General features: G+C 41.6%; 1 protein-coding gene across 2 annotated transcripts in view; it reads left to right on the top strand.

The window, feature by feature from the left end:
• The window catches only part of LOC147150553 (SH3 and multiple ankyrin repeat domains protein 2-like), a 239698-nt gene that overhangs the window by 157353 nt on the left and 54495 nt on the right, over window positions 1–27850 (top strand). For both annotated transcript variants that reach the window (XM_086024819.1, XM_086024821.1), the window contains 2 exons: window positions 1106–1188; window positions 2690–2814. In XM_086024819.1, the coding sequence (XP_085880945.1) occupies window positions 1106–1188; window positions 2690–2814 (208 nt within the window). The remainder of the gene's footprint in view (window positions 1–1105; window positions 1189–2689; window positions 2815–27850) is intronic.

The raw sequence follows: 27850 nt of genomic DNA, 5'->3' as shown, positions 1-27850 counted from the left end.
CATTTTAATTGTTACCAGTAAAGTGTGTTTTTACTTATTTTTATCCATCCATCCATTATCTGTACCGCTTATCCTCACAAGGGTCGCGGGGTACTTATTTTTATATTGGACTATATTTATTTTAACTACACTTATAAAATCATTCGGCGGCTGGATGGGATTAATTCTATTTTCTATTAATTTCATTGGGAAACATTATTTTGGGTCTGATGTTTTGCTTGGAACCTTTATTGGAACAAATTAAAATTTTAAACTGAGGTTCCATTGAAGTTCAACCACACTCTATTGAATTTGGCAAAAAGCAGACTACCTTTTTTTCCTCCACTAGTTTAGTTAGTCGGTTGACTGTGACAAATCGCAGTTCTGTTCGACAGCAGTAAACTTGTTAATTGGAGTAATTAGTGAAACTGCAATAACGACAGTGAATTGAACTGGCAGACATCACGCCTGAGGATTTATTGGAATCAATTGACCGATTAGTCGGTGAGTTACACGCAGACAGTCATAATGAGGGTCACACATCACCACGCGCGTGCGCTCACACGCACACACCGAAACAGCTCGTCTCCGCATGTGAAGTGGCGCGCACCTAATGACGATAGCACATTCTCCGTCCTCATCGAGATTCCGCCTTCCCGCGTCCCGTCTTGTTCTTGAGCCGTGAGGCGCTTCCACCTAGCCTGATGTCGTCTCCTTTGGAGCGCGCAGACTGACATCCTAGGCAGGAGCCTCCGCAGAGGGAGCAGCAGCAGCAGCGGCGGCGTCGAGCTCGCTTCTCCGCGCAGGAGGCTCCCGGGGAGCACCGGCGGAGGAAGAACGAGGAGGGGGGGTGACAAAGAAGGGAATTACGTCTTCTTTCTTGGAGGGTGGGGGGTGGGGGTCGTCCCTTTCCTGGAGATGCTGTCGCCGGGCTGCCGGGGCCACTGTCATTCCGTGTGATATTCACAGAGCCCGCTGGGGTGGGGTGGGGTCGGGGTTGCCCTGCCCCGGCCGGACTCGCTCTCCTCTCCTCCAGCATGAACCTCCACTCGGCCAGGGCGTCCGTGGCCATGCTGCGAATGATGGGCTGTGCTAACGGCCGCTCTGCTCGGCATCTTCTCCACAGTGACTGCGTGGTGGACGAGAAGACGGTAGTACTCCAGAAGAAGGAGAATGAAGGATTCGGCTTCGTCTTACGAGGGGCTAAAGGTAATTCGCACACGCCTCTCCAATGATTTTGACCATTATTTCTGCCTTTCCCTCAATTCAGTCACTCTTGGAAACAGTTAGAGTTCCAAATTCACTCATGATGGGTGATAAAGCCTACTTTGTGAGATATGTCATATTTTGGACTAGTTTGACTCATCCAATTTAGAAGGTCGTGTTAGTTCACCATTTTGGGTAGTTGAAAGCAACTTTATTTGTGATCCAGCTTGGATACACACGTTTTTCATGTTTTTTTAATGCAATTGAGGATGCTCCTCTCGTCATTTTTTCACATTTCACCAACTTTCGTAGCTGTCATAACATTCCACAAATCCATATTTCCAGTTGTGTGTGCACCTTGCAGAAACCATCAACGTCTTTCCTGAACACAGCCTGAATTGTCTGTGATGTGAGTGGCCTCACCAGGCTGTTTGATATTTCACCAAGCCTTGAGATTGACTCTAAAAATAGACAGTTTGGACTGCTGCATCAGTTTCTATGACAATTCTCACCGTGTCATAATCCACGTTGTGTTTCACTTCTGTGTGGAGCGATTGGTCTGTGCTGCAGCTATGTCAGGAGATAGATTTCATGTTTCGTACTCCCATCTAAGAAACAAAAAGAAGGTGGGGGGAGATAGACAAAGAGGAGAGATTTGGCTTGAAAAACAAGAGGAATGTTCTAGTCTTTCTGACACACACTGCCATCACCCTGGGGAACTGACCCAGCCAAGCTTATCCTGCAAGGGGGTGAGCACACATACACAAACACACGAACATACACTCATGCTCGAACTGTCACATAGGCTTACATCCTCTTTTGCTCCCTGATATTCTGCTGTTCTTTGCTCCCTGCCCGTCGCCCATCCCTTTTTTTGTACTGCTTTGTCCATATCTCAGTGTCACTCTCACAGCCGGACACCTAAACATACTCATCCCAATCACGCAACACTCGCACATGCTTGTGGGCTGTCGGTCTTCCAGTAGGATGACTTATAGGAAGTGTCACATGTCGCCATTCTACCCACAATATTTTGTAACCTCCCCAGGAGCAAGCAACAGATGCAACCATGTGTGGGAAAAGGAAGCAACACAAACTCAGATGAAGCCTAATTAATAACGAGTCAAAGGGAATCGCTGATAAACAAATGCTTTTGTTGTGTGTAGTGTTCAATTCATGTGGGGGTTATGCCCCTTCATATATAATTGTACTTTGAGTAGACTACTTTTTTGCAACACTAAGCAATTCACCAGACTTTACCACGACTTCAATTTATATTGATTCACCACAAATTTCAAGATAACTCTTGTTTAAGGCCGTGCTCTATTTTCTAAGGCTTTAGCCCTTTTTGTTCAAAATACAAGTGGATGTTTATTATTGTGGTTGTAGTTTGTACAACAGCACTGCAACATACTGACACTCATAGGCAACCAATTAACCAAAACTGTCAGAATGCGCAAGTGGTCATATTGTCATTTCCTTTTTTGCCGCTATTCCCGCAAAGCGGATACGCCCATTGAGGAGTTCACGCCCACACCGGCCTTCCCTGCCCTGCAGTATCTGGAGTCAGTGGACGAGGGCGGCGTGGCATGGCAGGCGGGGCTCCGGACGGGGGACTTCCTCATCGAGGTAAGAGCTGTTGAACCTCTTTTCCCTTTTTGATTACAGTGCTATTGGTTTGCAAAACTTTGATTCGTACAGTCAGATAGGATTTGTGGTGAGTTGTCTGTGTTCAACAAAGTAATGCAAATATCTGGAATATCCCGAACAATAAAGCATTTGACATCCCTTTGTGGCTATTGTTGATGGTAAAGCAATTCCAATGTGTCCCAGTGTTTTGGAATAATAGTGTCAGCAAAGAAATACACTTAATGGCTTTTTTTGCCATTCTACTGGCTTAACATATAGTTTGTTTACACAACATCATGTCCTATATTAACTTTTGCCAATTTTGCTTGAGCAAAATTGAAAAACCTTTAGAGTGTACTAAAACTCAGTTGGAGAAATTGTTAGTCTTTGAACCATGTTAGTTTTATTTTGTGTCTTTGCTGCTGGTGTGCATATGCTAGCTGTATTATGGAAAATCAACAACCCCAAAAAGGATCCTTTTAACAGTATAGAATGCAATGATTCGACACTCACTAATGTTTTTAACCACATTCCCGTTGCTTAGGATACACAGGAATAGCAATTAAAATCAGCTTGGAAATGTCACTGTCTGCTTTTCTATTGATTTGCTGGTTGGTGGCAACAAAACAAGGGTTGCCCGTGAGCAATCTGCAAAATTATGTGATGTTATTTGTTTTGGTCTCTCATTCATTTCGTTTACTCTCACCAGATCACTCACAATGCTTTCCTAACTAGTACAATAGTTTTACATGAAAGTTCTTGTTTGTTTTTCCAGCCTTGTTTATCAACCAAGGATAAAACATACTTTTGTCAATTTTTGGAAGAATTTCTGTTTTAGTGTCAGTAGTATTATTGTATCCCTTTGTTAGAGAAAGGTTTCTTTGAATTCATGGTCATCCACGATTTTATTTTTTGGTGTCTTTTTTCCAATTTTGACTAATTGACAAATTATATTAATTGTAACAGATTCAACATTATTCACGTTAGTGAATCATTTATTTTTGCTGAAGACATTGGTGAAATGTGAAAGATTGTGTCATTCCAATTGGTGACTTTTGGGGTATGGTGCCTTAGTTTGTTTGAGCTAGTTTATTTACAATCATCTTGTGTAGTCAGAGAAAACGCTGTGGTTTTTGGTCATCCCTGGAAAGTTACACAGAGCATCTTTTAAGAAGGACAATTAAATAATAACTAATACCAGATACTAGTTCAAGCACATTGTCTGGGTATTAGCAATATAATTTGAGTGACTGCTGTTAATCGCTGGTCGAGCAGATTCCTCATCAGTGTGTCACTGACTATATGTTTACATGCAGTCAATGACCCTTTCAAAACCCCAATATTGGTAGTATTCAGGTTTTGAAAGAACATGTAAATGAGCACAAAAACCCAAATATGCTATCATTCGTGTTTTGAAAAAGCCGAATAAGACCCCAGGGTTACCCCTTTGTTAACGCAATCAAGTTACTTCGGGCGGCACGGTGGTCGACTGGTTAGCACGTCCGCCTCACAGTTCAGAGGTCGTGGGTTCGATCCCGGCTCCGGCCTCCCTGTGTGGAGTTTGCATGTTCTCCCCGTGCCTGCGTGGGTTTTCTCCGGGCACTCCGGTTTCCTCCCACATTCCAAAAACATGCATGGTAAATTGATTGGATACTCTAAATTGCCCCTAGGTGTGATTGTGAGTGCGGATGTTTGTCTCTGTGTGCCCTGCGATTGGCTGGCAACCAGTTCAGGGTGTCCCCCGCCTACTGCCCAAAGACAGCTGGGATAGGCTCCAGCACGCCCCGCGACCCTTGTGAGGAGAAGCGGTACAGATAATGGATGGATGGAAGTTACTTCGATTGAACGGGACATTGTTTTGTTTTCTAAACATGTTCAACCCTAAGGAATGTTGATCTTTTGAGTCCAAGAAGTCCTTGTATGTGCGGCATTCCGCTTCCTCGCTGCAGTGAGCCCAACTTGAATACATTCATTCCTCCGCCGCATTTTCACATTATTTTCTGTCTCTACGGTGAAAATGACACAGTTTGTATATAGACACACAATATGTGTGTATATAAGTCTGCATGCTTGGCGTGCCGGAAATACACAAGCAGAGGTAAACAATACAACCATGGCGAAACCTACATGTAGCCACGAGTGGCACATCAGCACACTTTTGGAACAAAGAGGAAAACCACTGGTTTATTCCTGTGTTGAGTGACATGAATATAATGTGTCTTATTGATGGTAGAAAGTAACAAACGTAAATGACGTCCATTTGCGTCACGATGTTGTCCGTGCATCACCGTTAAATTGGAATTTTCAAATGCGGGAGTAACTCTGTCCACTCAAGCATGTAAACGGGTTATTCCGAATGTTTCAGTAACCGGAATTTTGACCTTAACCCGAATATCGACTGCATGTAAACGTAGTCACCGTGTCATCAGCTATTCAATAAAAATGAAACAATAAACATGACCTTACCTTGTTGCTGGTCATCAGCTCTTTATGCTTGCAGTACTCCAGTCTCACAGTTATTGAGCAGTTCTCAGTCCTCTACTCCAATAAAATGTGTCTTTTTACTGTGGCAACAGTCACATGATGAGAAGTACCGGTAACTATTAGAGACCCTGATTTTCCTCTATTGTGGCACTGAATGGTCCGGGGTTTCGCTAATGGAACCTAAACCGGCGTGTACTCGTGAAGATTTCCAACCCACGCTTCACTATTTATGATAAATATGTTTATTGGAGTCGAGGAGACTTCGGCTGGTTGTACCTGTACAACCTATAATTCTTTTCAGTCACCTCATCGTGAAATTTGGGCGCTCGTGCACCCAAATTGGGCGCACCAAAGAGCCTGCCTTAGCCTGACAGGGGCGGAAAAAAGAGGCTTATAGGGCACTAGGGGAAACTCTGGGTTCATTCTTACACATATTTCTACAGATTGAAATGAAAAGATTAACCGGTGCGGGTTATCACGTGTGTGTTCTGACATTCGAGTATATTCATTATTTACCGATTTCATCAAAACAAATTGATAAAATTGCAAAATTCAAATTAATTAGTGCTGTCAAGCGATTAATTTTTTCAACTGATTAGTTGTAAAATTTTCCGTAATTGATTGCAATTAATCATATTTTTCAACTACAATTTTTTACGAAGCTTGGAACCGACATTTACTTGAGTAAAATCTTGGAATTAATGTGGAAAAAAACAAAAGTATATTTTGATTCAAAGACTGCTCTAATAGCTGTCTTTGATTATTGATTATTTTCCTGGAGAATACAACTTTTCTTTAATGGAATTTTCAATGCGTACTGTACATACTTTCAATATACATTAACAATAAGAGTACTTGCACAGCGAAGTTAACAAAAACAGAACAAAACAAACAAAACGAAAACAGCCAAACAGTTAAACAGATTGACTCAAATACAAACCCATTCCCTAGTAACCTACTAGTAACCTGTTGTAGCTGTCTATTAACCTAACAGCTCTGAACTCCAATTTGTAAAGGATATATTATATAGTATAACACTATGAAGGTGACCTACACTCCAACAAATAGGTCAGGTCATCATATGCGAATAATACATGCACACAATAAAACGTTTCAAATATATGTCGTAATTCTAACCAGATCTAGTGAAAACGTTAAAGAAAAATACTTCTAACTAAAAGACATGAATACAAAGATTTACTAAAAGAAGGCTGGGGGTCATCATGAGCAATTATTCAAAGTTTAACAGACATACATAGGCCATAGTGGTATATGTAGGGTACTCAGAGTAACAGAAAAAAACAGCAAAAAAAGAAAAAAGCGAATGTTTTATATCCCTCTTTCCTCTCATCTTGCCACTCCCTTCTTCCCCCACTTCTCTCCTATATATTTAGTCTAGAAGTTACACTAATCTTGTAAACAACAAACACCACAAATAACACCAGGATTCAACTAAAACTTCAAAAACACTTCCAAAAGTGAAAGTGATCAAACAACCCTTGTAAGAAATCAAATAGGAAAAATAAAGAATTAGTAGTCACCTGACTTCAAATGTGAATGTCCATAAAGCAAATATGGAACCATACCAATACAGGGATAAACATTAGAATACATCAATTGTACACATTAATCCCTTTTCGACCGCCCTGTGTGGTGCTGTATAAATTGTATAAATGTATTTGAAGATGACAACAATAGCGCTCATACAGAAATTCTCATTAAGACTAATTAGCTTGCAAAAGTATGCCAAACTTACTCAAGTCCTGCGATTTAATCATCCAGCATAGTTGTTGATGACTCTCCAGCACAAAGTCTTTCCGCATATTCCTCTGCTTTTTTAGGGTCCATGAAGGAAGTCTGTACACTGTTGTGTGTGATCAATAGTTTGGCGGGATAGATCAAGCCATACCTGACACCAGACTTGCCTCGAAGGATTACTCTTGCACGGTTCAATAACGCTCTTCGTTTAGCCACCGCTGGAGGGTAATCCGGGAATATTTGAATTCTCTTGCCCTTATATTGTAGTAGTTTCGTTGCGGCAGCATTTCGTAGGATGTCTTCAAGCAGGTGATGATGATGTAGCTTCAGCACGAAGGGTCTGGGGGGGCTCTTGTGGGTCGGGTCTTCTCCGGAGGGTCCTGTGTGCTCGATCAACAAGGGGATTATCATCCAATGATAGCAGGCTCTGCAGCAGCCCCGCGACAAATTCCCGTGGCGCGGATCCTTCTGCTCCCTCGGGAACTCCGATGAACCGAATATTGTGCCTCCTAGATCGCCCCTCCAAGTCCTCACATTTTCCGGCCAATTTATCCACTTCGGCGCTCAGTGGCGCAACTTGGGTTTGGAGAGTAGTGACGTCGTCGGAGTAGGTTGTGACAGATTTCTCTAGCTCGCCAATCGTTTTACTTTGTGAAGCCGAAGTACTTTCGAGTGCGGTGATCGAAGTTAGCATGCCCTCTTTCATCGTAGCCAATTCGCCTCTCAGTTCGGTGCACACAGTCTGTATACGTACATCAATGGAGGCGCATATATCATCTCTAATTTGGGCAATTACGCCATGGAAAGCAGCGATAGCAACCAGTATCTCACGGTTTGGAGGGTCAGCCGCATTTTCACTTCTCTTCCGGAATAAGTGCGTCACTTGCGTCCGAGGATAGGTCGGGGCCTGCATCTGGCTGGTCTATTTTTCGAAGTTTTCCTTTTTTAGACATTGTATGTTTTCCGCTGGAGTTATAGTCTTTATTCGTAGATCTTCAGACGTTGTCCCACAGCTTCAAATCACGGATTTGCATACGTTTAGTGTTTAAATAGAGTGAGAGTTTGCAGAGCTGTTTAAAACCCGTTTTACTCCTCCATCGCTCAACAGCGCCCCCTGTAAAATACAACAGTTGAATGATACGCCAAAGACGAACTAACTAACAAACTAATAGGGTATTTGAATTTGGCAAAGTGTGCAAAATATTTTGAATTTCTCTAATGAGCCGTCGAGCAACTTTTTAAAGTAAAACTACGTAAAAGTCCGTCTTTGGGACAGTGACTCTCCTCTAAGTTTGGCTGTACAGTGAGCAGAGGTCAGCTGCTACAGGAAGTAAATAAAACTGAGTAAACTGAGGTTGTTTTTTTTTTTATGCGTTATGAAATTTAAATTGATCTCCATAGTTAATGCTTTAACTTTGATGGCCCTAAAATTAATATAATTTCCATGATCAAAAAATACATATAGTACATATAGAGTTTTTGGGTGAAAAATGGGCCATCCTCACTGGGCCGTTCCTTTAAAGCGTGCAGAACACATTTGACGGCTTTAGTGTTAAGAAACAAGTCCTCCTCCGTTATTTAGAAGTATTTTGGATTACAAAAGAAAAAAGAGGCTCTAAACCAGAGTAAAGTGCTGTGCAGGTTGAACTCACTTAGCTTTAATCACAACGAAGCACGCCAGCGCAACAATGTTATGTTCCACGGCGTGACGACAGAACAACAATGTTTTTAGTGCTTCAAGCAACATTGAAAAGTGTGCGAGTTCCTTTCTGGAGCCAGAAATAATTAGCAAGCTAGTGTTTCTCTCAAAGAACCCGTAGATTCTACATTCTACAGTGTAGATCCACGTATGCACGGGCACAGTTGTTTGTTGGGTAATAATAATTGGGCCCCCACATGCATTTCACGTGCCACCACTAAAAACGAGGTCCGGGGACATGTCTGGGTATAGCCCACTTCTCAGCCAAAGTTATCTGGGATATGCTCGGGCGGGCACACCCGCAACCCTAAAGATGATAAGCAATACAGGAGATAGATGGACAAAATGTTAGGCGTCTGCCAAGAGGCTGAAGATGAGATACTCTCTATTCAGTACAACAACCAAAACCTTGCATTCAAATTAACAAAAGGATGATTTCATTATGGGCAGATCATTGGAATAGTGGTTAGCACGTCTGCTTAGTAGTTTAGAGGCTTTGTGTTTGAATCTCGGCCGAGGGACTCCTGAGTAGAGTTGGCATGTTCTTTCCATGCTTGGCAGGTGAATTGAATACACTGAAGTTATACAACAGTGTAAATGTGAATGGTTGTTTGTCTTTTTGGTCCCTGCAATTAATTGACTGCAACCAGCAAGCACTCCAGCATGTACCTCACTTACAATTTATGTCACTATAAGAATACCCAATCAGAGGACGAGCGCCATGTCTATTTTAAGCTTTCTCGTGACTTCATAACTACCGTGCTTCTTGTAATCAGCCCTGCAATGGAAATGGCTTTATTTTGTGATTCTGCTAAATGGAGCATCAGTGTTTATGTGTGCATGCAGCTCTTGCTCTTTACAATTTCTACACCCGATTCTTTGTTCTCTCTTATTTTTCCCATTGACCTCTTTACACATCTTATGCATCTCCTTCCATCTTAAATCTCTAATGCAGATGCCGCATTTTATGTCCATGTTCAAAACCGTATTTAAGGGCTTTAAAATATTTATAATGCTCACAGCTGCCCAGTCTATAGCTTGTAAGCCATCCATTGTTGGTGTTGTAGATCATATGCTTGAACTAGAATGGACAAAATAGCTCGGCAGTGACTGATAACAATCATGGTCCTCTTTTTTTTTCCTTTTTTTTTTTTTCTTTTCACAAGGAGGATGGGTTTGGCTGTGTATTTGGCCTGCATTTGAATGTATTTGTGTAAAAAGCCTATATCAAGCTACAACTGAAAAAGCATCGTCATTAGTACTCCTCCATTCCAAAGAACAATATTTAAATGGAATACATTTAGAACACTATGTATACAAGTTGCCTTACTCTTCAGCTCAAAATAATTTCAAAAACATGATCCCTTTTACTGTCCAATGTTAACGATGGCCCGGGCCAGTTATGGCGCTGTGTCGGTCCGACATGAAGCTCACAGTAGTTGACCCAACCGGGTCAGTGCAAATTTCATAAATGAATACAGTGATACATTTGTACTTTTTTGTGTTTAATATGTTGAGTTTATCCGCTTAAATCAATCAAACCATTTTTACCGTATATCAGGTTGAATCCTTCCCGGAAGAACTTCCTCATCCCCATTCACTGATGCGCGGCACGCTGCATAGATTACACACATGCATTTGTGGACCAACAGCACACTTCACTATTTCAATTAAAAGTATTGTTAAGTATCAGGGCTTGAAAAAAGCGGTTTCACATCACAGTTTGCGAGTCAAAATTAGTATGTTATGCCTGATTAAAACTGAATACCAAAACTGAGAATCACCAATTTTCAAGTTTTTCCGAACCACGCAGACTGTCCCAAAACGCTTTGCAGGGCTGGATGCACGCGTGTTAACCTTGCTGCAACATGCTTACGTCAGCTGCGGGCAGGACGTAGGTGGTCGAGGCAAGCTCGGTGCTACTTACGCCACAGCGAGCTAGCTACCAACGAGCTAGCTACCAAATTGAGCGTCCGTCATCCGTCAACAGCGAGGCTACCCTTCCATCATCCGTCATCCATCTTTAGGCCGGTGTGCCTCCATTATTAGACGGCCGCCCGTCGGCAGTCCCACTAAACTTTCACTCGCAGACAACCTTACTTTACAAGTTGGTAAAGCACACAGAGTTGAATCGGTTTTGGCTGCATCGCTCGGTGTGGTCCACGCTCGAAGGTAAACTTTACACAGAGACACGAGCAAATCCTCATGGCAAAAATGGTTGTGTGATACATCACCACTTTCTCTTCCTATTTGCTCTTCTCGTATCCTGCCAAAACACCATCGCTATGGCATTAAAGCAAAGTCTTTTTGAGTTTAGAGAGATTATTAAGAGCGGAAGCAGCAAGCAGAATGCACTGGAGGGTCCAGGAATCTCATCCTTCCAAATTGAGAAAAAGAAATGCAGAGAGGCATCTCAAGATGACAATGAGGCAAAAAGAGCAGAAGATGTATTCATGGCTGCAATATTGTGCATGAAGTATCAGTATTTTAAATTCAGTATTTCACTTACTTCACTTACATACTACGCACTGGTTAGTGTTGTTGTTCTGGCGTGGTTACAGCCAACAATAATCCTTATTGTTCTCATTAAGAAATGTGTTGAGAGCCCTCCGCTTTGCCTGATTCATTCTGCAAGGCTACAATACGTCACACATGCTGAGACGCGAGTGTTGCCACCCATTCCTCTGCGACAATGCACATGACAATATGACCCATTTTGCATGCATGATTCGGCTTCCATTTTTAGCAGCCAATTCGCTTCCCTATTTGTGCACAGCCTTACATATTTGGTTTCATTTTTTGCATTCCATTTTGACTTGAAGGAGTTGGAGGATGGCATCAGTATAAAACACTCCAAACTCCTTTTTATTTTTATGCAATGTTTTTGTGTCTTGTACATCGTCATTCATTTATTGAATGAACGCTCCCACTGCCCAATGGAACATACATTAAATTGCAACTGAGTGAATATCTGGCTCTAAACACAGAGCTATTACGTCACCACTGTGCGTCCACCCCAGGTTGTTGTCATGGCGATGGTGCACTGAAATTTAGGGCTTGTCATAGTAGCGTTGTGCTTTGGAGAGAAAATAAGTAAAAGGGGGAAGATGAATGCGGTCGTTTTCGGGACTGGTGATAAGAGACAAATTGCAGACGGCAGTATTATAAGAGTGGGGTCACGTTGTGAATGAAGTAGTTTGGAAAAGACAGTTAGAGCGAACTTTTCTCAACTCAAATGAATCCCGCACATTTTTCCCTCTCTCTGGCTGCATCTCTTTTGTTTTGTTAACTTGCTGACATGTTTACATCATTTCATAAGGTGTTTTCGTCCGGGCTCTTTTGCCTATTGTGTCATAGGCAGCGCAAGGCAGAGTCACTGAGGGTATTTCTACACTGCTTGTTATCTGTTGCAGCTCGTCTTTGGTTGCACAATGGGTACATCTTTGATCCTCGGCCCTTCCTCATTCAATCACCGTTTTGAGCTACAATGGCCCATTTTTTTTGTGCATCTGGGCTAAAACAGTACAGTGGAGAGCATGCCTTTAGAATGACATTCTGTTCTTATTTATGAACTGTCCTTGTCAGTTTGCATCCCATGTCCCATATGTGTGTGTGGCCGTGGGTGTGTGTGTGTGTGTGTGTGTGTACTACACACAAGCAGAACACCCAGGTACATACATGATTCAGAGCAGCATCAATCTTTCATTGCCAGACGTAGTTTGTCAGGAAGTTGTTTGCATGCATTTAGTCTGTCCACTCCACACAGAGACATTTGCATCATTTACCTTAATGTATTTCAGGTGACTGCTTATCATAGTTTCCATCAATAGATGCTATACTTGAGACTGTCTGCGAATCATATCAATACTGCTTGTTGACTTTGAGTAGGTAAGACGAGTCGATGAGCACAGACTCCTATGCTGTGTGATAATGAAGGAGAAGAGATTGTAATTGATGTTTTTCTTGCTGCCATATATCAAGAAGCAGTTGAGGTCAAGGGTGATATTGGTTATAAACGCTTCTATCTCTGTCCAGTTGCAGATGGACAGATTCAATGAAGGTTCTTGGCCTTCTGGGCCAGTAAAGCGCATGCTCTAACTGACTACTCATAGTCCAGGTGCCTCACTAGGTAATCAGTAATTGCATGGTTGTATTCGGAATCCCCGCATCACTTCTTATGACGCCAAATTCAGAAAACATCATGACATGGCTGCTCATTCATTCCACTTAACATCCTACAGGAGCCACTATGGTGTACAGTCATCCATGATTACTTGTAGAAACTGTAAACCTGTAGGTACTTAATACTGTATATCCAGGTGCAGGGGCGGAGCTACATGGTGGCCAGGGGTGGTCATGGCCCTTGTCACTCTCTGGCCACCCCCACACCTAAGGCAAAAATGGGATATTTATGATTTTCATAGGTGGGCACGTTACCCTTTTTTACCGGTCCGTCCTCCATCCTCGTCCTTTTCAAGTGCTTCCGTCCTTACATTCCGTCGGTAAGCCCGTCCGCCTCACAGTACAGAGGTAGTGGATTCGAATCTGGCCCCGGCCTTCCTTGTGTGGGTTTCCTCCCACATTCCAAAAACACGCATGGTAGGTTAACCCATTAAAGCCTAAAGCCCCTCGCGAGACATCTCTCTAAACCCCCGGTCGTATTTGGAGTCACCCTTGAAAACCTGACATTTTCGCCACCTACAAAATAATTAATATCTCAGCCCCTGTAGCAGATAGAAACATAATTCCCAAAGAATTTGAGAGCTTAGACATGTGGCTTTCACACAGACCCGAGTTTATTAATATTTACCGTTTCAATCGAAGACGCAAGTGAAGCACTATTTTAAATTTTTAAAAAGTGGTAATCTCCATGCTGTATTCTCTTACAAAGACGTTGAAATCGTCATTGTCTACGAACATATATCTTAACCGCACATCACGTTTGGATAGTTTCACGGCTTTAAAGTCTGCGAGCGTGTCGTCTATATCACTGCCATTATTCATTTCAGAGCTCCAGCGATCAACGGCGTCGGCCATTACAGCTCGAAAAAATTCTGAATATCCGCCGACAACTCACAACACCGTCACATGTATATTCTGATGCATTTCATTGGCTAAAACACCGAGAATTGGATTAAAAAAAGAAAATGGCGTGAGCTCTCCCGGCTTTAAAGGGAGAAACACGCAACAGCGCTCCCGGCTTTAGTGGTAGAAACGCGCTTATGCGCTCCCATCCTTAAAGGGTTAAGTGAACACTCTAAATTGTCCCTAGATATGATCGTGAGTGTAAATGTTTGTTTGTCTCTGAGTGCCCTGCGATTGTTGCATTTATGCCGCAGGTCTTATAAATCATTCAGATTTAGTGGATCTATCCGATTGTCTCCCTATTTAAATCCACTTCAACCCGATATTGGTGTGTTTACGTGCATGTGAATCAGCCACAATCTGGTCAAATAAGGTACAGTAGGGGGATGTCATTATGGTATATTTTGAGGGGTTCAGTTTTAGTGTGAGGCCGACAGCCCTCATTTGAAGTTTGGCCCACTATTTACGCAATATGAACGCAACACTAAAGTCCACCCTCACCGATCTGTATAAACACACTAAAGCCCAAAAGACGCAAAATGTCACATTACTTACCGTCTTAAAATAACAGACTGGCAGCATCACTTCCTATAAATAATTAATTTATCGGTGCAGCACATAAAGAGCAGCATGCCTGAACCTGCTGTGCTCTGGGAGCTGATGTTTATTTTTAAATCAAGCCCAACATAGAGCACCGTTGAAATGCAGCATGAGACCAAAACCTTTTAAGTTGGCTTCACAGGGAGAAGCAAATGGAGAGTGACATTTGGCAAAGATACCCATTGACAAAAAGCAGAATAAAATGAATTCCTGATTAATGATGACTTGTTACGATGATCCACCCCTCCAAACAGTGATCAAAACCTCAGCACCACTCCCACCTCCAGCAGTATCACACAGCAACTGTTGCTTAGCAACCACGAACATGCTATGCGTCACTGTGGACACACTGATAATGCAGCTTTTAAGAGTAAAGCCTCGCTGAGACTCTGGAAATGCACAGTTGGAACTGTGGTTTGCATATGAGTTTATAGCATTAAAAACGATGCTGCGCTTGGTAGAAATGGGTTGAGGGCTGTAAGATGGATGAATCAGCATCTACAGAATGTGGTCTTTTCTTTTGGATCATGAATAGTTGCTATTTCTACCACTAGTGATGGGGGCTGACTGCGATAGCTTGAAGAAGTCTGAGGCTAGGTTCACATTGCAGGCAAACGCGACCCAGATCTGATTTTTTTGCCGATACCTGTATCTGATTCTTATATGACAGTCTGAACGGCTCAATTATGATTTTTTTTTTTCAAATCCGACCAGGGCCGCTTTCGTATGTGGTAGAGATAGACTGATATGTTTTTTTTCAGGGCCGATACGATTATTAGCCGATAACCGATATTTGGAGCCGATATTATTTTTTTGTAAAAAAGATAATATTGGCATCAAAATCTAAAAAAATGAAATGTCTTTAAGCATTTGTTTATTGAACAATTTTTCAGATTTGCATAATGTAGGTTTTTTTTTTGTATTGTTACGATAATTTTTTGACAGTATACATCTTTATCAAATTCCAACAAAAAGTTCAGGGAGCACCCAGGGTCGTAGTCGACAGTAAAATTTCCAAATTAACTTTCACATATCTTTTTTTTTTTCAACACAGTTTTAAATTGATTTATTATCGGCCATCGGACGTTTTAAAAAAAGGCCGATGCCGATATTCGTCAAAACACAGAATATCGGCGCCGATAATCGGCCTGGCCGATAATCGGTCTATCCCTAGTATGTGGTCCTACATCGGATATGTATCAGATTTTTTGCAATGCGATCGCAGTCTGAACAGCCAGGTCGCACATATCCGACATTGTTGTTAACCGGAGCCCAAAATGTGCTCAGTTGAATCCCCCTTGAAACATCAAGCATAAAGTGGAGATTTGTGGTGATAGTAGTAATTCAGGCACGTTTCAGATCGATTCATTTTTTTACGCACGCTTATGACATGACGTCATCGTTAGTGATGTCTTCATGAAATGAGATCTTAAGGCCTCTCCTCATCATTTCCCCCAAATACTGTATTTATTTCTACATTCTACCGAACCACTTGATTGTAGAAATGCACCTACACGCTGGACCACATTTACTTCCGTAAACAATACGTCATGGGTGACGTCGTCTCTTCTGTGCATGCGGGTCACTTTGGCGATGCATGTGTTCAGACAGCAGACAAGACCGAGGTCGCATTTATAATGTAATATGATTGCTTACACAAAAAATCTGATTTAAAAAAAAAAAAATCCAAATTGAGTATTAAGACCTGCGGTGTGAACCTAGGCTTAGTCCACTCGAGAACACTGATCATGCCGTAGTGACCTACAAAGTGTAGCTTGTGTGCTATTCCATGTTACAATATGGTCGAAGTAGCATCCAAAGAGGAACACAGTCCGTTCTCTTGCACAAGGGGGTCTTCCAATTTGTTTTGGAAACATTGTTCAGGCAACGTTTTAAGACACATTTTTACAAGCTGAACGCCTCTGTATTTGTTTATGAAGTGGGCATGAGGCCAGAGCATGTGCCTCTGTACTGTACCAAATGGCCCAATACGGAAGGATCTGAAATAGTACGAGTTCAGGCTTTCACAAATTAATCTTTTTAGAATCGATTATACTATCTATTATTCCATCGATTACTCAAGTAATCACCCGTAATCTTCGTTGCGTACGTCACATTCCTGTGTTCATGTTCGCAAACTCCACATAACCATACATAAAACCATATTTTTCTCTTCCTTGTCAGTCTAAAGTGACCATCTTCATCTTCATGAACATTTGTTGCCGGGAGACAGCATACGCTGCTGCAAATATCTAGCTCACGTTGTTCTCACAGCCTGCAGCTTGGTATTTATTCTTCATTTTTTATTTTTAAAGTCAAATTTGTTGTGTAACAAGTATTTAGAAGGGTGGGAACCATGCCTAAATTCCCCCCAAAATAGAAATTTAAAATAAATATAAAATTTGAAAAAATAATAATAATAATGAAAATAAGTCAACCTCTACTTTGTGGTTTTTTTCCGCCTATTGCGGGGGGTTCTGGTCCCCATTAGTCGCGATAAACGAATGATTACTGTATTACCCAAAATACGTAAGAATTCACCCTGTTGCTTTTGTCAGCGGTCAAATAATCCATAACTACAAGGGAACCAACTCCAGTGGGGGCACTTCCTTTCCTCCAGAGATTACAACCTGTATTCTGTTACGTTAAAGTAGACGTATACGTATCCTGTTATTTGTCTGTTGTTGCTCTCTTTTCTTTTCTCTTTGTCAGTCTGCTCTCAAACCTTGTTGTGTTCGACTTATTCAAATAGCTATCGCAATACAAACAACCACAAAGGGAGTATTTTAAACTCTCCTGTTGTGTTGGGGGGAAAGAGTGTAACTCCACCAAAACAAAACCACTAGTTTGCATAGTCAAGTAGGTGAAACATACTGGCAAACAAATTGTCTACAGATTCTATTACATTAAAAATATATATTGTCATGAACACCAACGTTGTAATTTGATAATTGTGTAAACATTTTTGGTATGTATAGTGGGGTAGTTTGTCAGGCATGTTAGTGTGTTACAGACTAGAGGGTGACACTGGAGTGGATTTTCACTCCCTTCTCATCCCACCCCCACAGATAAAATCCCATCCCACTCCGGTTCGGCATGACTCCCACTTGGGCTGTGTAATTAATCGAAATTCAATTACAATTAATTACGATTATTACACTCTACAATTACAAAATTGGCATCATCGTAAAAACGATTACATTTATATCCGACGCACTGTTTGTTTACACAAGGAAATCATACTTGAATGTACTGTATACGTTTGCTGCTGGTTTAAAATGTCATAATAACTAATTTTATAAATTTTGTTTGGTCCAAAAGGAACGTAAGTAATTTTAGTGTTTCAAAAAAAATGTATTGGTCGTTGTATTTTGTACGTTTAAAAATGTTCTTGTTTTGTAGCAAAAAACACATGATCTTTTGAAAAATCGTGATTTCAATTATTCATTCATTCATTCATTGTCCATACCGCTTATCCTCACAAGGGTCGCGGGCGTGCTGGAGCTTATCCCAGCTGTCTTCGGGCAGTAGGCGGGGGACACCCTGAATTGGTTGCCAGCTAATCGCAGGGCACACAGAGACAAACATCCGCACTCACAATCACACCTAGGGGCAATTTAGAGAGTCCAATCAACTTACCATGCATGTTTTTTTGGGAATGTGGGAGGAAACCGGAGTACCCGGAGGAAACCCACGCAGGCACGGGGAGAACATGCAAACTCCACACAGGGAGGCCGGGGCCGGGATCGAACCCACGACCTCTGAACTGTGAGGCGGATTAGCTAACCAGTCGACCACCGTGCCGCCCGTGATTTCAATTATTACCAAAATAATCATGGTTCATATTTTTTTCATAATCGAACAGCCCAAACTCCCACTCCCATAACACTTGCCTTTTTGGAGGTCTGCTACATAAAAATAAATAAATAAATAATAAAATCGAATAAATTTGCATTTTATTTATTAAATGAACAGTTTGTCGCCCCCTTTCACCTCATGAACTCTCACTATTTTGTGCAACATTTTCTTTTCCTACTGGATAATAAAAAATAAAAACATTTCATGCCGTACTGTCCCAATCTCATGATTAAAGCTAATGTTGACTCCCATCCTGCGGGAGTCCCACTAGATTCCCGTGACACAATGCAAGGCGAGCACACTCGATGCCATGCAATCATTGACCCGTGGAATTCCCAGAAAAATGTCAGCCTATATTACAGACATGTTTGCCTCTATCAGTTAGTTAAGATAATCAAGGAGAGCAGAATGGTAGTTAAACTTACATTACTTTCCAACCTTCCCTGTGCAGGGACTATTTTGCTCTGACTGTTGTTTGGCAACTGTGGTGACTGCCTCAGCGACATTTGATAGTCTGTATTGTGTGTGCGCGTGTGTGTGTGTCTATGTCTGTGTGTGCGTGCGTGAGCGTGTGCATTCATGAGTGTATGCGGGTTAGGCCTGGGCGATTACACACAGGTCAACAGCAAATTTTAATCAAAGACAGCTCGACGTGTCCCTAGACATGTTTTTGACGCTGATTTAACAATGGCTTTCCTTATTTTTCTAGCACCTCAGGTTCTTGAGATATTTTCCTTTTTTTTTTTTTTAAGTTTTTAAGTTTGACCTATAAAAGCTTGTGCAATGCAGATTTTATCAGGTTATCATGTTTTTATTACTGTATAGCCATGAAGTTTCAGGAAAAAAAAAAATCGTAAACATTACTATATATATGCAGGGGTGCACATCATTTTTTTCATGCGGTACTCGCATGAGTACCAGGAGATTGTCTTTGGTACTCACTAGTGGTCCAACGGATCACAAGTCATGGTTCGGATCGGTCACGGATTTTGAGTCACGGATCGGATCGGTTTTTGTATGAGCAAAAAAAAAAAAAGAGCGAAATAGAACTTTTTTATTTATTTTATAAAAAGCTTTTACCCATTAAAAAAAAAAAAAAAAAAAAATCCTAATGTCTAATATGGCCGTTTAGGATTTAAGAACACAATTTAACGCAATTTTGTAAGTGGCACAGTGTATACATTTCAAGGTATCCTGCCAGACATTTTGAGCTGAATGTTTTTTTTACAATTATTAGACAAACGTGTTGCTCTAAATTAAATGAAGACAATGTTTTTTATTTTTTTTTTCATAATGAAAAAGATTAAGTGCAATTTAAGGCACCTTTCTTAAAACATGGACAGCACATTACAAAGTAATCTAGGTCCACAATATAGAAAAAGAAGTTTTAAAAAAAAGCAGCAGCTGTTGAACTAACCGCTATTGAAACAGCTGCTAGCCACTAACACCTGAGACTTGTGCCGTATCATACAATGACAGAGTAATCAACCAGCGGTTTGTTCGTGAAATGCCGACAGTTGGAGGAGAGCATTTGTTGCAGGGAAATTCCACAATTGATGAAGATGCATGGCTTTCCCGAGGAGCTGGACTGCATCACCCAACACCCTGGATTCTCGACAGTCTGCTTAGACACTTATGTACGGGAAGCAGCAGGCGAAGTATGGCGGAGAGGAGAGGTTGGATGGCTCAGAACATGAGTGAGTTTGTCTTTTTGTTTTTTTATATAAAAATGTAGATGTACTCTAATCTGATGTAACACATTTTTCTGGAAGAACTACAGCCAAAATAATTGTTTTCTATAATTCAACAAGATGCGTAAGTGTTCATGTTATTTGTTTTGCTTACTAACCCAACATAAATACTGGATATACTGTATTACAAAATCAAATGTTGTCATTATCCCTCCACTTACAAAATTTATATTGCTATGCTTCCCCTCTTCATTCAGGAGGAATAGGCATGTCGCCTACAGGCAGCTGGTGGGATAGTGCTGGCAATTCCTGGGACGCTCAATTCGGGTACCCCTTCCATCCTGCGCTGTGACCAAGATCAGGGAGGCCTTTCCATCCAGTGCCTATTGTGGATTTCAGGAGCCATCGAACATCCAGTTTCCTCGTGTCTTCTATATGTAACCTTTCATTTAGTGTGTTTCCATTTAAGTGTATACTTCCATGAACACCCACGAACAAATGATCACTCTTTACTTTTGTCACACTTCATGTACACAATAAATACAGAAATAAAACAATGATGACATAACAGAGCATAGTCCTTATTTGAAAAGTCTTGAGTTGAATGCTTATCATGACATGGCTTGCTTGGTCGGTTTGAAGCGGCTTCTGTGTTGCTAAATAAGTTTCTTACTTGCTGGGACAGTCAAAGCCGCTTGTTTGAGGCGGTGGTGGTGGCTTCCTCTGTGCTACGTTGTCCTCTCTTGCGCACTCCACCACATCCGTCACCAACTCGCTGATGTAGCCGGGAAAAAAAGCACCAACAAAATATTAAACATTGTCAATATTGATCAAATATTTTTCTTCCAGAACGTATTAAGAGAATTAGCACATACACGTTTCTTTAGCAGTGTTCTAATGAGTGCGTGACCTCAACGAAAACTTCCATTCAGGAATTTATCCTAATCTGAAGGATGCTTACAATTTATCTGCTACTGTCACATCGCTTTAGAAAGTGCACATTGTCATTGCAATGCATATATGGTAGGCAAAAAATTATTGCTTGGTGTATAATTAATTTTTGTCGTGTTCCATTTACTTTACATTGTGCAATTGTTATAGTACATGTATGACAGTTATTTTCAATCAGCGTGTTTAACCCCTGGTAATTTCACCTGAACACCTAAAAAGGTGCACCCAAAGTAAAACTGAAGCTATACTTGAACCATTTGGAGTATAGTTTAGTTTTGGTCTCTATTTGAAGATAACACTTTGATTTTTTCTCCTCAACTGTCAGAATCATTTTAAGTGCAGTTGGCACTGAATTATGGAAGTTTGAATACATAAGAGAAGGCGGATTTTATGTCCACCTATTTTTTTTCTTTTACAAAAATCTGCCTCGAAAATGTTGTATTAGGTGGTGGACTAAAATAACACAGCAGGATTACAGCTCAAAGGCTCCTCCAATTCCATTTCAAATTTGACAATAATATGACAGAAAATGAGAATTTTACAAAAGTTTTACTTAGGGGATGTCCAGGCGAACCTAAAGTGTGCCATGTGGGTGATCCCATTGCAATCATGTAGGGATGTGCGCGACTAGTCGTTTAACCGTCTACGATTTATTGAACGTTTAGTATTTTACTAGTCGGTTAAACGCTGCATTACCACGCATCTTGTTCCTCACGTCTCTCTGCCTCTGTAAACAAGCCAAGGACCAAGCGAGAGAATTGCTCCTCTCTCTCCCCCGTCCACACGCACACATAGTAGGGGGCAGGGACACTAAGTTTGGGGAAGAAAAGAGATGTCGAAGCTCCCACAACGTCACCGTTTGGCAGTATTTTGATGCAGCAGATGACAACAAGGTCGTCTGTAGGCTTTGTAAGCATAAACTCGCTTACAACCACTCTCCCGGAGCGATGAGAAACCATATGTGCGGCGCGCAGCCTCGGGCTCCTGCTGCAAGCTGCGTAGCAACAATAGCACGTTAGCTCGCCCCCAGTCGCGCTCAGCTCCTCGTCTCGGCCGGCAAGCATGGGCAGCGGCGGTGGCGACTCTGGGCGGGGCGGGCCCTTCCCACAGATCTCCACAGCTGCAGCGGCCGCTGGGACACCGCGGTGGCAGCAGTCGCCCTTCGCGGGGTCGGTAATTCGGGCCGGCCGACGCGGCCTCGATGCGGCTCATGACCCAAAGTCAGAATCGGCTAAATACATTTAATTGCAATATTTAGCCAACAAGTTCAACACACAAAATGCACATCTAGTTAATATTTATCTTATATCATGCGTAGCAGCAGCTACTGTACATACAGATACATCAGGTACCATATGATTACATAAATTGCCTAAATTAGATAGACTTTCCTTGCTTGCCCTTAAAATGCGTTGTTTGTCATATATATTTTCTTTCTAAAGAAAGACAAGATTAGCCAATCAATTGGTGTTCAGTAGCATGCTTTCAGTAACAGCTGCATTATTGTATTGTCTTGAACTTCTCAAAAATAAAGCACTTGTGAAAAATAATACAAAAACATTTATTAAAATAAATATAAATATAGAATTTAAATTAACAAACTGTCCTAAATGTTTGGGCTGAAATAGCCCCTACTGTAAATACAAAACACAAAACATTTGCATTTTCAACTTTGAATTCAATATGTATTAGATTTCAAGTTTTGTTGCTTATAGACTAGTCGACTAGTCGCAAATAAAATTTGAGACTAGTCGGCGGGAAAATTAGTCGAAATTCCCATCCCTAGTTTCAACCATGTTCACATACGTAGGGGAAAAGGCTTCTATTGTGGAATGCTTCAACAATCATGAGTTCTAATGAAAAGTAAGACTTGGCGCTATCATATCCTACATCCAGATTAAAAAAAAAAAAACGCAGAAAAATCAAAGGTGACGTGATATGACGTGCGCTCTGACGCACAGCCCTGATGTCGCTGGGCTTTGAAAGTGTGTGCTATGCAAGTTACGCCCGGTGTTTTTGTTGAAAAGAGTTTCCATAGTTTTTTTTGGAAGAATTTCATTGGCCGTTGAATGCGTCAATCACCAACTTATTAGCAAGTTTGGTTGTGACTGCAAGCATAACTGATTAATCATCCATATGCAACGGTGGTACTATTTACGCATGGAATATGTTAATTGGCTGTTGTTGAACTCTGACATGGGAAACATTAGTTTATTGGATCAAGTAAGCAATCAATCAAACTAAGGTCCAGCCTATGTTTTGAAAGCTTGTGTGTCTAAATCCGTCGAAGGTAACTCAATCTACGATGGAAAATATGTACATATGTATATGTATCCGATAGCAACCTGTAATGTTTGCAGCAGCTAATAACATGGCTTTATGGATGTCAGGCTTGTTGTGGACTAACTATATTACTGGAATACTTTTACTGGACCCTTGTCGACGTAATATGATCATTGATGATGGATTATGAAATTGTGTCTGACATTTGAGGATGAAATGGTGAGTTGCACATTTTTTGTGTGTTAGCATTGTTTTGACTTAAATGCTTCGCCGAGCCTGCAGATATGATTGTATCTTATAATGTTTGGTATCATTCGAATCTGCGGAAACACCGTTTTTTAACTATATATAACATGCCCAGGAATGCTTTGAATTTGTTCAGTATGTAGTGAATGTCCCGCGTGCACGACCCGCAAAACCACCCATGGGTGGTTGGAATGGCAACGGTTTACACGTTAATACCTTACTTCACTTTTTCCAATTCATACTTTGTTTTTGTAAGTGTGACATTAGAATGGACAAAAACACGGTTATTTGCTTGAGGTAAATTATTTGCAATAATAAAATGCCTGTGATTCTTCTCTTTCATCCAGGTGAATTCATTACCAGTGCAGTGCAACATGTTGTGCTGTGTTTTTCTTAGATGTTTGGCCTCTCATCTGATTTAGCAGGCTTCTTCAGTTCATGTAACAAGTAGGGACGCTCCTCATGATCGGCCAATTTTCGTGAAAAATGACGTGATCGGAACATCCAATCAAAGCCTTTTATTGCCGATCAAAACATCCAATCACCCGCAGCTCATGCTTCGCAGCCTACAGTCGTGTTGTGTCACTCCACCTCTGCTCGCAGCGGAGGCGAGGTTGCTACGTTCACACCAACTGCAGTGGGAGCATTTCTGGCTTTTCAATTGGTGTCAATTCAATTGGTGTAGTTCCCGCTGGCGGGCGCGGTTGCGTGCGGGGCGGTGCGAATGATGCGTTTGCAGCTGTGGGGTGCAGAGTGAAGCACCGGAAATCCGCCGTATTCGTCGCGTATTAAATAAGTAAACTTTTTTGCCATTCCGCCTCGTGGCAGCCAATCAGCATCGGGCATACTACGTGACTACGTCTCACACACAGCCAAACAGAGCCAGAGCTCGAAGGTCACTGCGGTGTGTCACACACAGCCAAACAGAGCCACTGTAAAAACTGTTTAAAAAAATAGCCACCGAGTGAACAGGACACTGTTTGGCTGTGTGTGACGTAGATGCCCGATGCTGATTGGCGGCCGAGACGAAATGGCAACAAAGTTGATTTGTTTACTACGCGACGACGTCCCACCGCTCCAAAAGCATCAGTCATGCCACGCCTGCCCGCGCGAGCTACATTGACTCAGATTGAAACGCGCCGCCAGAAATGTTCCCACCGCAGTTGGTGTGAACGTAGCATTGTCTGCTGTGTGGAGTTCGCGTCTTGTAATACTGTATATGCCATGAAAAGGTACCTCGCGGAGGGGAGCATGGCCAAAAGTTTCTACACAACCAACTTAATCCGACATTTGAAGAACACGCAATTTGGAGACTATGGTGAGTTTACGAGGCTCACTGCATTGAATAAACTCAAGGCGAGCAGACGGCGTATGGCACGCATGCTGCAGCTTGTTACAGTATGCATGATGCATCTGCCACAGCGCAGTATAAGAGGCACTTGTGGGCAACAGACCCACCATATCATTTTATAATTCACAAAAAGATTAACAGTGACTTTTTTCTCGTTGACAAATGCACAAGATAGTTTGTCTATGCACAAGAAAATAAACCAAATTCCTGAGTCGTTTCAATTTAGGAACTCATTGAATAGTTTATTCGAGTGAAGCCTGCATGTGACTATTTTTTCTACTTTGATTATATTCTTAACCATGCAACGTTTAGGTGGCATGTTATTTATTTGACTTTTTGCATAATTAAGTCTTTTGAGACTGCTGATTATTTTGATCTGTTAAAAACTGTTACTAAAAGTTGGTAAATTTAAGTTTTTCAGTTATCTTTGTGACTGAGTCATTGTTGCATTGTGCCAGCAACGGTTTTGTATTTCTTCATGCTTTAGAAAATACATATAAATGTTTGTCAAAATTACGGCAATAATATGGCTGTTTTTTTCAGATAATATTGCATAATAGCAGTCACCATAAATAAATGGAAAAATATACAGATATTCCATGTGATCGGTATCGGCCAATCTCACTCATGCATGATCGGTATCTTTATTGGTGTCATAAAACCTGATCGGAACTTCCCTAGTAACAAGGCTTGGTTAAGGCTGCACCAACCCTTGTTGGGTAAAACATTTTTTCTTTTTGCTGAATTGGAGATACACCCCAACCATGAATGGTATCATTCTTTTGGAATGCAAAACAAGAGTCTTTAAGATGCCTTGCAGAGCGGCCTCCATCATCAACCAGAGTCGTTGAGCATAAACTCCCTCATTATGATTCCATCTCATGTCATCTTCCAAACCGCTTATCCTATACAGGGTCGCGGGGAGTCGCTGGAGCCTATCCCAGCCGTCAATGGGCGAAGGCAGACTACACCCCGAACTGGTCGCCAGCCAGTCGCAGGGCACATTATGATTCCATTCAGTTGTAAAAAGGTAGTGGACCTGCATCAACAAGACAAAAGGTGCAATATGTTTTGGTTTGAGGCGCAATCATTGAGTCTCTTTGGAATGGAAAAAGGACTGCATTGTAGTATGAGAACAGGTGGTGTAATAAGCCACCTCCTAAATAACAAGAGACCTCTTGGCAAGGCATTTTAACGACTGTCGTTTTGCATTCCCAAAGATTGATACTGTTCATGTTTGGGGCTTGCCTCCAACTCTGTGCACGAACAATTTTGTTTTACCCAACAGTAGCTGGTTGCCTTGTAGCATGAACTGAAGGCGCATGGTCACTCAGCTGAGAGGCCAAAATCTAAGACAAACACAGCACTCCATTTGTGATCGATTATATTCCCTTAGAATGGTATATAAACTTACCATAATCATTTGGTTCTTTCACTTTCGCGGCCGTAGCCTTCCCTTGCTTGTATTTCAATTTCTTCAGCAACAAATTACAACATCCCATCAAGGGTCAGGCAACATGTTGGGAAACCTGTTCTAGGGTAAGATTTCAGAGGAAAATCGTGGGCATCCCCAAAACTATCTTGGTTTTGTAGCTTATACTGACCTGTTTTCTGAAGCTGAGCCATGATTGGTCTTTACCTGAGCCTTGAGTAGTTGTGATGTCATTTTCAGTAGACAAAAATGACAAAATGGGCACCCCCTGAGCTGGCTAAAAAGGGATGGACTTTACTGCTTAAGCGATTTCAGTGGCCCACGGATGGGTTTTTCGCTATACAGTGTATAGAACAACTACTGAGCATACTGCCAAGCTATTGGCGTTCACGAAGGAATCAGTAATGTAATTTCCCGTTCACCAACGATTCTGTGAGTGAACGGGTTGCTGCGGGAATCAGTGATGTAATTTCCCGTTCACCAACGATTCAGTGAGTGAAAGTGTCGCTGCAGGAATCACTGATGTCATTTCCCGTTCACCAACGATTCGGTGAGTGAACGTGTCACTGCGGGGATCAGTGATGTAATTTCCCGTTCACCAACGATTCAGTGAGTGAACGCATCGCTGCCATTTCTCGTTCACGCGAACGAGAACTCCATGCAGTCAGTGAGTGAACTGAGTTTTGCTATGAATGATTCGCGATTCGCCAAGGAAGGAACCACTCACCAACACCACGCCTTTCGTGCTCGCGGGGACAAACTTTCTTTGGCATCCGTTTCTCCAAGCTAACGGCTAATGTTAAGCCCATCCAAGTGCCGGGGGCAAGCTCATGAAAACAAATAAGAGCGCTGGCAAACTTAAAGCCCCTCGCCAGATCGTGATGAGGCGCGCCCCGGTCTGCAGCAGCTGGGAGATGACGTTGTTGTGGACATGGGATAACTTTATTTGAAAACATTTATGACAATACACATATGTGCACTTAAATATTAGTATCCTCTCTGTCTACTGCAACTATAATGTGGTGCGATCATCATAATGTTTGTTTGCCATTAAATTGTACTTTTATTTCAAAACTTCTTTGGTGCTCGAGTGTTTTATTAATTCTTGTTTTTATTTCAGCGCAACAGAACGTTTAACCAGACGTAGACGTTTAACCAGATGTAGTCATCCGCTTCATTTGACAAGCCTGCACTTTGTAACGCGTGAAAACAAAAATACACCGGGCGCGTGACGGCCGTGTGTTATGTCCTCCAAAATAACAAATGTTTATATATGTAGGCATAGTGTCTACTGTGATTATTGTTGTTGTATTTATCACCGTTATCGTAACCATGATTATAATGGTGATGTGTTGCGGGGCTGAATGATTCGGTGAACAATTATTCTTTTGAATGATTCTTTTTGATGAACTGATTCTAATGATACAGTTCACTTAAAAGAACTGTTATGCCCATCACTACAATGAACATATCGTGCGTAAAAAGTCCCACCTTCTTTTTTCCTCTATTATTCATTCCAATCATATCGAAGCTTCCGGGTGATTGACGTATTGAATAGCCAATGAAATTCTGAAAAAACGATATCCGGTTTGCCTTTG

This window comes from Filicampus tigris, chromosome 3 (genome assembly GCF_054856515.1).
Source record: "Filicampus tigris isolate MCC_2025a chromosome 3, RoL_Ftig_1.0, whole genome shotgun sequence".
Classification (NCBI taxonomy): domain Eukaryota; kingdom Metazoa; phylum Chordata; class Actinopteri; order Syngnathiformes; family Syngnathidae; genus Filicampus; species Filicampus tigris.
The sequence above is the reverse complement of the archived record's forward strand: the minus strand, read 5'-3'. Positions and strand labels throughout refer to the sequence as shown.